The 11,668-nt window shown below is 36.8% G+C and overlaps 1 protein-coding gene across 3 annotated transcripts in view; it reads right to left on the bottom strand.

The window, feature by feature from the left end:
• Nucleotides 1-3,730: 3,730 nt before the first annotated feature.
• PCDH10 (protocadherin 10) overlaps nucleotides 3,731-11,668 on the bottom strand; it is a 48,696-nt gene continuing 40,758 nt past the window's right edge. For all 3 annotated transcript variants that reach the window (XM_075929949.2, XM_075929948.2, XM_075929950.2), the window contains one exon: nucleotides 3,731-4,774. Coding sequence is in view for 2 of the 3 variants with exons in the window: in XM_075929948.2 (XP_075786063.2) it covers nucleotides 4,755-4,774 (20 nt within the window). In the remaining variant the exon portion in view is untranslated. The remainder of the gene's footprint in view (nucleotides 4,775-11,668) is intronic.

Below are 11,668 nucleotides of genomic sequence, written 5' to 3'. Positions count from 1 at the left end.
TGTATTTGTATATGTATCAATTTTATACCAAAACAGATTAGCAGATTAGTGAGAAAATTAAAGGGAAGAGTTTTTTAAGAATCTTTTGAGGATCAGTGGAACAGATTAAACTCAGTTGCAGAATTTTTCATAGTGGTAATATCATAATGAAGGCTTATTGACCTACTGCACTATATTTCAAAATCGATGAAACAACTTTCCCATATTTATAGACATGTGGTGCCAATGTGATGCAGTAAAACTGAACTGATTACGTTTACATCAAAACAGCTCATTTTGAATTAGGACTTCTTAAAAAATTTTTGTACAAAAATTTCTCCTCGACATAAACTGAAGACCTGAACATAGAACAATGGCAGGGTAGGCATAGCTCTTTAAAAAAAATAAAGGCCATCTACATATATAACAGTTTGCAAAACTACCAGGTGAATATACCATTCCAGGAAGACTATCTATTCAACTACATTTAGCCCTGAGGAATGATAGTAATTTAAAAAAAAATTTCTTACCTATGGGAGGTAACATTTTGTATGCCTTTATGTTTTATATTACATATATAAGAGGTTGAATTCCCACATTAAATGAAAAATTCAATTCCGTCTTAATTATGGAGCCATTACATCTATAATAAATATCATTTTCCACATGTGTGCATGATTTTATGTCAGTGTTTGTTGATAGAAGGGTATACTTCTGACAGAAACTCAGTTGCAGCTTTTCAGATTTTAATTAAAATTATATCCATATTTTATGGGTATTATTTATAAATTAAACTCAAAAATAGAGAAAATGTATTCTTCAGTATGTAGGTCATTCTACATCCTTTTCTTATATAATAAATTAATATAAGTTTCTTGATTAATTTTTTAAATAATGATCAAGAAGCTGATAATACATTAAGTGAAACAGGTTTTTATTAAATTATATTTTCTAAGGAAAAATGAACTATGTTAAAGTAGCTGATTTTTTAAAAATTGCTAACTTAGAATCTCAAAATGTAATAAACTGACACAAAGTCAGTCTTGAAAGGCTTTGAAGAAGCTGAATGGTCAAGCCACGTAGACACACACTAAAGAATTTCTAACATTAATTTAAAAGAAATAAATCTAATATTATGCTCTCCTTATCCTTCATGGGTTCTGATATTATAAGCCATTTCTGCATGTACCTCCCATTGACCTCTAGAGCATGCAGTAATGGGCTCATTAAATTTAATTTGTGTGTGTATTTTGGGGTAGGGACTGCATTATACACCTAATGCATAGCTAGATTGTTCTTAACCCCAATGTAACCAAGCAAGAAAGGCAAAATATCTCTGCACATCCATTTTAGGGCAATTTTAGATCCAGATGAATGCAAGTACATATTCAAACTTTTGAGTTAGAAGATGGAAACAGGGAAAGTGCCACATTTTTAAAGGTCTTTATATTCCTGAAGATGCAGATAGGTGTCTGATGATTAATTAGGTACATAGATACTTTTGAAATTTCTATAAGATGCATATTTGCCCCCATAGGTGCCTAAATACATTTTAAAATAAAGCCTATAGATCTGATTAGCCCATGTAATTCCCATATCAGCTGCCTGGAGCCCGGTGAGAAGTATGTGCCCCTTCAAGTGCAATAAAGGGTCATGGGAAGAATTGTGTGTCTCAAGGGCAAAATTCATCTCAGGTAGAACAGGGTGAAATTTTTCATACATAACCTTATTTTGAAAAGAAAATCCCACAGATATTAATTTTGGCAAATTGTTTCAATCAAAGAACAATTTAAAAAATCAAAATCTGGGGTTTGTTTGTTTCAGAAAGGTATTTTGTGTTCTATTTTTTCTCAATTTAAATCTGAACAAAATGTTTCATTTCTGGTCTATGAAAACAATTTGGTTAGCACAAAATTGTAAAGTCTTTTACATTTTGGTTCAGAGAAAATTTTGAAACTTCATTTCAGGTTGAATCAAAATATATATACATATATATTCAGACCTGCACCCGAACTGATTATTCAGCTATTTGGACAGCCCTGTGTGCAGAGCTCCTCCTGGGGCAGTATAGCTAGCTACGTACAGCTTTTTACTTTCAACTAAATGACACAAATGCTATCTATTATAAAAAGACTCAATCTGACCATCGTTATACATGTAGCTCTCCCACTACACTCAGTACAGTGAAGATTATTTTGTCTGGATTGAAAGCAGGATTAGTCAAGGTAAACTATGAAATAGGTGTGGGTAAATACGTATACAGTATGGAGTTCATGGAACAAGGCCAGCCATGGAGATGTCTGAGATCATTTTTATATGGTTATTTTTAAAAATTGCATGCAAAGTGTGAATGAGGATTAAGTAAATGAAAATCCATTTTAATAATCTATTAAAAAAGAAAAAGGTGACGTTTTTTTCTCCCGAGACAGAAAACAACCCTCTTTTACAGCATATACCTCAATTTAAAGAAATGTTTAGGAAATAAGTAAAGGGCAATCAATTTCTTGCCTTAAAAGCAGCAACAACAAATTGACAGGCTTCTTCAAATAGCATATACTTCAGACATTTCATTACTAAAATAGCCTATTCTTCATAAAACTAACAAGGCATGTAGGTGACTAAAGTCCCATTATCTAAAGCTAAAGAAACATTTTACTGCTGTGTTTGCTGAGATCAATAGTTATTTCTGTGCTTTTTTGTGATTTTTATATATACATTTTAAAAGGGGTCCTAAGAAGTTTTTGTAAGTTGTATAAATAAGTCAGAAATATGTGTTACAAATGTTTCATGAGCATATTTTTGTTACTCTTATAAAATAAACTGATTATCTCAGGGCTCAATCCAGGTGGCATTCTGTACATGAAACTCTCACTGAAAGCAGTGTGACTCAATGCTATGGCAGATCCCATACAAACGACCTGTCTAATAGCAATTGTAATTGGAAACAAACAAACAAACACAACAAAAACAACATCCATCATATGGAGGCCAGATTTTGTCATTCTTTTGTCATTCATGTGGTGACATATACTCAGCACTGGCAAAACCTTCAGAATCTGGAACTAAGGGCCAGACCCACAGTGGGAAGTGATCTATTGATGTCAATGGGTTGATAACACAAAGTTCTATAATTTCTTTTCAGTATCTGACAGACAGTCAATAATAAGGAAACATAGAAGAAATGGTACAGTAGAGAATGTAAAAAATGAAACTTCTTACTGGATTTTACACTTGTAAATGATATTTCAACTCTGTGGACATGGAAGTAAAGTTAACCTTTACTTTTCAAGACTTTTCTTTTCAAACAAGTTTTTATATATGTTTGAAAAAAAAACCATTGTGAGATAACATTTCAATCTGTAGAATTATTTTAAAAGATACAGACTATGTGGATGGGCTTGATCCTGCTCCCAATGAAATCATTAGTCAATCTCCTCTTAATTCCTGTGAGAGCAGGGTCAGTCTGAGAATGTGCCATCTTCCTATTCCAAATCTCTTTAGTGTAAAAAAAGAAGAAAAAATAACGGCTCAGCCAGTTCTATGCCTTTGTGATTTGTATTTTATCAAAAACCATTTCTAGCCAAGATGAAAAGATATATATTTGCTTAGGTTTGCACAAAATTATGTCAAAGAAAGATGTGTGTGTTAGGAGTTTGGGAGGATTTCCTTAGAACAGTTATCTTTAGTTACATTACATAATACATTTCAAAATGTACAGACACCCAGTGCTCTTTTTAACAACATATACAGGTGAGTTTATAGATCCTTTATAAAAGGTGTTGTGATACCAAATTAAAAACCATAGAAATAGAATCAAAATAATGGAGATTGATATATACTTTTGATAGTACATAGTCAGTGCTCATTCTGGTAAAACTGACAGCTGCATCTTTGGCATTGAAAATTCAGTACAACTTCTAAACAAAATGTTGTTGCTTACAGCTTTAAAAATAACAAAAAACAAACAACAACAACAGCAACAAAAAACAAGGAAAAACAGGACTGACCAAAATACCAAAATTGGGGAAATATTATTAAAGATTTATTTTTTTAGCAAGGATATCTTAGGGACCCTGAATTACCTTCTCACTTTAGTGTATGATTTGGACTATATGAATCCATTTAAAAATCAACTAAATTGTACCACATTTTTCGGAAAATTATATATAATATAATATATATATATTTTATATTTATTTAGAAGCTTTGAAATAGTACAGTAAACACTTTGCAACACGTGTATAAACTACAGAATGTCTTTGATATTTTGTGGGTCTGCAGATTAACAACATTTTTATAACCCACAGGTGAAAAGATTATGATCACAATCTCTCTTGTAAAGTTGGAATAGTTTGGGGAACACTTGATCACACAAAAATAATATAAAACAGTCAAGTTTAAAACAGTGATATTGCATTTATAATGCACATTTCTTTTATCTGTACGATTGGCTTCTTGTGGTGAATATAAACATCTAAAGGGCTCAGTGACATTTTGGAGAGAAAGATATATAGTGCTGTAAACAGGCACACACTGATCAGAAAGGCAAGATCAGTTGCCTCTGAAGTTTCTACAGTTCCACACATTTCAACTCATTTCTCAGGCCTGCTGAGAGCAATTAGGTCCTATTGTTGGCCATGATGTCTCCAACAGCACACAAATCCTTCAGTTACATAGAACTGGATGGCCAAGATAATGAAGTTGAAAAGTTGATGCTTTTTGTTGGTCGACTTTTGTGCAAATCATGCTGCTTCAGGTAAGTCCTGTAGAATTGACTAGCATATCCTTTTCCGCGCTGCAGGAAAGAAAGAAAGACACTTCTGAGAAAAAAAATCAGCCTCCAATACCTCTTTGTTTTAGTATTTCTTAATGTGTAGAGAAATGATCTAAACTTGTGACAAACTGTCACTTAGAATTCCCATTGTAGCAAATAGTTTAATTGTGAATTGCTTTTCAGAGAATAGCCTTTCTGTGGTTTGATATTTTGAAAACCAACCATCGCATGCTGTTTTATTATCTGTCTAACATGTCATGGCAAGTATTCCAATGTGCCTTCATACAACTGGTTTATGAATAAGGCAAAGAGTCACACTTGCAGGATCACTATTAATGGTATTTCCAAGCCTATTTTTCTACTTAATCTTATTATTTAAAACAAAACCTAGAATCTCCAAAAGAATCAGAAGCTGACTTTCCTTTCTTTATCATTATCCTCATCACCAACTGACTTTTAGTCTGGTTTGATAGAGAGAGGAAAAATTTACGCATTAGTTCTAAAATTTAAATCCAAACATTTACTGTCATGCTGGAAATTGAACTAGTGTTATGTAGGTGAAGCAGGCCAATGCATTAGCAAACCAGTATCCTAAGCTGGAAGATGTGGTAGCAATACTAGCTCCAGACACTGGCTATTTTAACTATAATTGGGAGCAAAGGTAACAAGCATTGTACTTGCATTTGGAAAAGTCACTAAGTCATATTCTGATGTCAGTCACCCCAGTGCTAGTAAGAAATGTGATAAATTCAAGTTTTAACCTAAACCTCAAATTGGCAAAGTCTGATGTAGAAGAAACAAGATTAGTCCATTCATGGAAGTGAAGTGTTACAATTAAAGCAAAGGAATCTTCCTATCTTTATATAATGGCTTCATATATGGAAATCATATGTGTCTATTCTAAATCCCTATTCTTTTTTTTCTAAAAAGTTATCAGTTAGGTTTACCTAACAAATCAGTGTAATATAATTCACAGTGAAATTAAATTTATGGAGAAATCTATTAGCAAACATATTATGTATTCATCTATCTAATCTGCCTACATAGATTACCATGGGGCACTCACGATTTACAAATATAAGAGATGAAGTCTGCTCAGTGATTATCCCATCACTTCAAGACTGCAAACTAACAGATCTCTTATCAACATTAAAACTAAATCAAAATATGAAATATTGTTTTTGTTAGTGACTGAATTGTAAATATTTTTCCACTGTCCAACTGCATCAAAAGGGACAAACTATAGTAAGATTATGTTATAATAAATATTAACTAAAATTATCAGTACATATGTGTTACAAAACTGTCCAGATTTTGTCTGTTCTGATGCAATTTAACTGTGAGGAAAAAATCTTCACTGTAACCACAACAACCAACAACAGAAAATAAATTCTTATATGGATTCAACTTTAATGTTTGCTGTACTGAACTGATGATACATTGAACAGACTTCATCTACCTGACTAGATTAGATAACTATATATCTGTGCTAGCTGATTTTCCTATATGTAATTTAACTTTAATGTGAATTATGTTCCAACTATTTTTATCTGTGTAGATTTTTAATACCTTACTATTTAAACTCTAAAGTTTTCATAAACAGCTGTCTGGCAAATCCTCAGTATCAGATGGCCAGGAAAAAAAATCACAAAACAATAGAGAAGGACAAAACAGAAGCAAATAAGACAGGAAACTACAAAACAATAATGGAGATGACTAGGTCATACATGGAAGAAAGACCCAAATAATATAACAAGACAGTGTTTGGACTGGAACCCCCAGGGCAAGATGCATGGAGGTAGACCAAGGATAACATGAAAATGCACAATAGCTTTCAATTCTGCTTCTATCAAAATGACATGGGATTAATTTAAGACCGCTGCAGGAGATAAGAAAAGATGGAAGGCAGTGATGAAGGCCCTGTGTTCTGCATGGAATAACGTGGCATAAAAGAGAAAAGAGTTTTGCTGAATATACGATCACATGCATCACTATCTCTGGAACAAATACTGTAGTCCCACTGATACTCAGACCTTAGTAGTTCCGGAGCAAAATTAGCAATTTCCCAAAAAAACCAAAATAGTGTGAATTCACTTTTAAAGCCCCAAAAATCTGTGGATAGTCACTTTATATACATGTTGATATCCGTAGTTCATTTCTGTGGATATGGATGTTCATACAAATTTTGAATCTAAAACCTTGTGAATTATCTGCTTTATATCCACAGGTACAAATTGTACCTCTCTCTTTACTGGGATTCCCTGATCCGGCAATATTTGTGGTCTGGCATTAGGGGGCATCGGCAACTCTGTGTGTGGGAGATGCGGGGGGGGGGGAGGTAGTGTTGCCAGGTGTCCAGTACTGACCCGGACAGTCTGGTATTTTTGACTCCTGTCTGTTAAAAAATTAAGAAAATACCAGACACCTATAATGTGCGGTATTTTCAGATTTTTTTCCCAGACAGGATGCGAAAATTCCAGACACCTGGCAACCCTAGTGCCTTGGCATGGGCCCAGGCCCAGCCCCCGGCCTTCCCCCCACCCTGGGCCCCAACACACTCAGCCCCTCTCTCCCAGATCCCATGCTTACCGGGTTCCACAGAGAAGCTAAGTTCTGGCTTGAACAAGAACACAAAATGGCCACCGGCAAAAAGCCTAAAGACCAAGGGGAAGCAATGCTTTCCCTGGGTCTTAGTGCTCAACGGCTCCCCTGTTCCTATCCCTATTCTAACTCTGCACTCACTCTGAAAGGGGCCACGCTGCTTTATTATTTAATTTTTTTTCTTAATAAGTCTCAGAATCCTTTATTTTCCTCAACAGAATGGGTGTTGTGGTTTTTTTTGGAGGGGGGGTGTTCAGTATTTCTGGTTCAATCATCTGGCAACCCTAGAAACAGGTAGCACAGTGGGGAGTTCTGGCCCCCAGTAGCAGCCGTGGCGCTCCAGCCCCAGCAGTGGCAAGGGAGCTCTGTCCCTGGCCACAGAGCTCCAGCCCTAGCCCTCCACCCCAACCCTAGCTGCACAGCTCTGGCCCCAGAAGTGGAACCAGGCAGCTGTGCAGCTACAGCCCCAGCTGTGGATCCAGGTATCTGTGGAGCTCTGTCCCAGCTGCAGAACTCTAGCCATGGCACTCTGCCTTGGCAGCAGCAGGGCTGGCCGCATCTGAAGAGCCTGGGAGGGCTGCAGCAGCAGGGAGGGGGGCAGGCTGAAGCACAGGCCAGGAGGGAAGGGACCTTCCTTACTATGGCCATTCCCCTCATTCGGACCAGTCAGGTCCCGAGCGTGCCAGACCAACGAGGGCCAACCTGTACTTGCAATTGGATGCGGATGTCGATGCAGATATCCATGGATCATTTCTGCAGATGCAAGTGTGGGTGTGGATATCAATTTTGTATCCGTGCAAGACTCTGTTCATTGTTTGAGTTTACTCTCTCTCCCTCTCTTATTTTCATGGCAAAATGACTGACCAATTAGTTAATCAGATAGTAAAAGCATCCTGACTGATTAATAACATTGTGATTTAATTGTTAATCAATCTAAATATTTTAATATCATGTGCTACAAAGAGCTACACGAGGGATCCATTAAATAGTCACTTGCAGCTCCTCATCCTTATTCAGAGTATCAATGCTGTATTGTAGTAAATTCAACAGAAGCTCACACAATGCGTACAACTGTCAGATGGTAAATACCGGACTTTGCATCCTTAATAAATAAATATCATATGTATTTCCTTTTATCAACAAAATACTTCATAAACACTCATATATTGATCTTTGCAATATCCTGGTAAAGTAGGTAAGCACAGTAGTCCACATTGTCTGCTGCTATTCAGAAAGACATGGAAGGGGACAGATATACTGGAAATTACTACAATTCCTTAAGACAGTGTAATTTGAAGCTCAGTAGAATTTTCAGGAGCTGAAGCCTCCCACCCACATCAGAAATAATTGCTGCCCTATTAAGATGTATTGGCCTTTATTTCCTATCTGGCAATGTGGGTGCACTGGAACCAGGACAATTGTCTAGGCCTTTCAGATCACACAGCATGACCTTTTGCTTAGGCGCTCCTTAGAGATACATAAATACATTTTTGTGGTAGCTGACTGGTGATGTCTTTGCCTTACCCTGTGTCACTGTGTACATTTTCTTGTTTAATTATTATAATAATTATAATTGCACTACCATTAGGCCATTTAAAACTCTAAGTATATATCTGCAACATCTATGCCCTGGGCAGTTGGCAAGTCTCTTATCCAAGTCTTCCCAGGTCTCAAAACCTAAGTAAACCTTTTTGCATGGAAACCAACAGAAAGAGATTACTGGATTCCAAGGGTGATGATCAGCTCTATCCTCGTCACTGTTCTGCAAAGATGTCTGACTAGGGATTCATGCACAAAAAAATGTGTCTGTGTACTATCCCTTGTTTACAGTTGGGGAAACTGAGTCTAATAACTAACATGGGAAGAAGAGTGGTCTTGTGAATAAACCAGAGGGCAGGAAGCCAGGAGTTCTGGAGACTATTCCTGGTTCTCTAGAAATTTTCTATGTGAATTTGAGGGGAAAAAAATCACCAAACTTCTCTATGCCACCATTTCTCCCTATGTAAAATAGGTAAACATTTTTATTCACATTTCATAGAGGTGCAACTAGGTTTAAATAATTATTCTTTATAATCCAATGTGAGATCCGTAGATGGAAAGCACCACAGAATTGGAAAGTACCAAAAGCAATTTAATATTTAGTATAAGAACTGAAGAATTCCTGGCTCCCAGTCTCTCTCATCCCTATTTAACTGTTTTTGTACTTTGGTCTCATTAATGAACTCTGAAATCAAGTGGACTAGAAAGCTTTATATCTGTATCCACTGGGAATCATGGGTTCTGGTTACAAATATTGTAAATTAGTACAGTTTAATAATGTTACTAGCATAATTCAACTGTTTAATAAGTATCTGGGGTGGGAGAAGAAGGAGGATTCAATATTACTACAAATAAAAAGCAATATAAAATATGTATTTTTCTTATTAGTGGAGCCCTGCACAGACATAAAGTGGATATCCACAAATCCACAGAGTTCTAAAGTACAAAAATTGTATCTACATCCATACCTGCAAAAATGAGCTGCAGATACACACATCCGCATCTATGGATGTGGATATTTGTGAATATCTGTACATTTACCAGACTGTACTCATTAGTACACTTGTATGATCGGGTGCATAAACTCCACGCTAGGATTGAAAGGGTTAAAGCACAACTCTGGGACCAGAAGACCCTGCACAGCTGTTTTGGATAGAGATGAAGTTCATAAGGAAGCCAGACAGCTTAGAAAAGGACTGACAAGACAGGAAGAAGGACCTGCCCTAGAATCTACTGAGAAAGGATTATGTGACTCTGAGAATACAAGATCCTACCTGCCAAGCCTAGGTAGACTAAAGGTGCAGTTAACACCTTTTCTTCTGCAGCTTTTGTTACAGACTTTAAAGCTTAGACTATCAAATAAGGGGTAGGAAGTAGCTATGGTAACATAGATGTAGGGATGTCCTGGATAAAGCCCTTTGATAACCCTCACTGGAGGAGGGCTTTGGACTCCCCTACCAGATGCACTCTGCCTTAAAGAGAAGGTGACCCCCTATTCTCCATGTCAGTGGTTTTCAAACTACTGGTTGTAACCCAGTACTGGATCATAGAATGTCTGGCACTGCGTCTCATTGCTTGAGTGACCAAATGACGGCAGGGGAGGGGGGGATACTAAGGCAAGCTACATGCCTGTCCTAGCACCACAGACTGCACTGTGCCCAAAGAGTGGCTGGCAACAGGCCTGGCTCCTAAGTGTGTAGGTGGAGAGTACACAGAGTTCTATGCACTGCCCCTGCCATGAAAACTACCTCCATACTCCTACTGGCCGGGAACCTGCTGCTGGGTCTGGGTCACAGTGTGATCTGCTGTGCCAGGAGAGGCAGGAAGCCTGCCTTAGCACCCCTACTGCACAGCTGACAAGAAGCTGTTTTTTAGATAAGCCACAGCTCTGATATCCCCAAAGCAGAAGCTCCCTTCTTCTCTCCAAAGCTCTTGGCAAATTACGTTGGGTCATGGGCATCAATGATTTTCTTCAACTGGGTCATGAGAAAAAAAAATGTTTGAAAACCACTGATCTATGTGATACTTCCATCATGTTCCAACCTTCAAAACTTGAATGAAATGTAGTTTCAGATAGTGTTACAGATCTATGTCTACGTTATTTTGAAGGTTGCTGACCTTCTCCAAAGGTTTTAAATGTTACAGTGAAAGTATATAATATATAAGATTTAAAATAGATAATAAAAATTGGAAACACAATACAGCAATCTTATATGAGCATTTATTCTTCCACTGATATGCATGCATAATTTTCCCATTAATAGTTACACACTGGGGCTGTCTACATTGAAGGCTTCTTGCACAAGAATGATCATTCTTGCACAAAAACTTGCAGAACGTCCCCTCTACAAACCCCTTCTTATGCAAGAAAGTTTACAGTAGATCATCAGAAGAGGGAGCTTTCTGCACAACAGTTATTCCTCTCCCCATGAGGAATAAGCCTTTTTGCACAAGTGCTCTTGTGCAAAAAGGGTAGTATGAACTCTCTCTTGCGCAAAAGCACTTGCAGTGTAGACACTTTCTTGCTCGAGAACTTTTTGCGGAAAATCTCTTTTGCAAAAAGTTCTTGTGCAAGAAACCTACTGTGTAGACGTAGCCAGAGTGTGAGAAAAGAAGACCCACCAAAGAGTGTGTGCAAGAAGAAGAAATGAAAAGGGAAGAAAAATGATAGGAAAATGAAAAGAAAAAATACAATAACTATAATTGACAATTCTGGCTCATAAACCAAAATAGAAATACTTTGAATGAAACAGAAGATCTATCAAGATACATCCA

The sequence above is a fragment of the Pelodiscus sinensis genome, chromosome 4 (genome assembly GCF_052426305.1).
Source record: "Pelodiscus sinensis isolate ZL-2025 chromosome 4, ASM5242630v1, whole genome shotgun sequence".
Taxonomy (NCBI): domain Eukaryota; kingdom Metazoa; phylum Chordata; order Testudines; family Trionychidae; genus Pelodiscus; species Pelodiscus sinensis.
The sequence above is the reverse complement of the archived record's forward strand: the minus strand, read 5'-3'. Positions and strand labels throughout refer to the sequence as shown.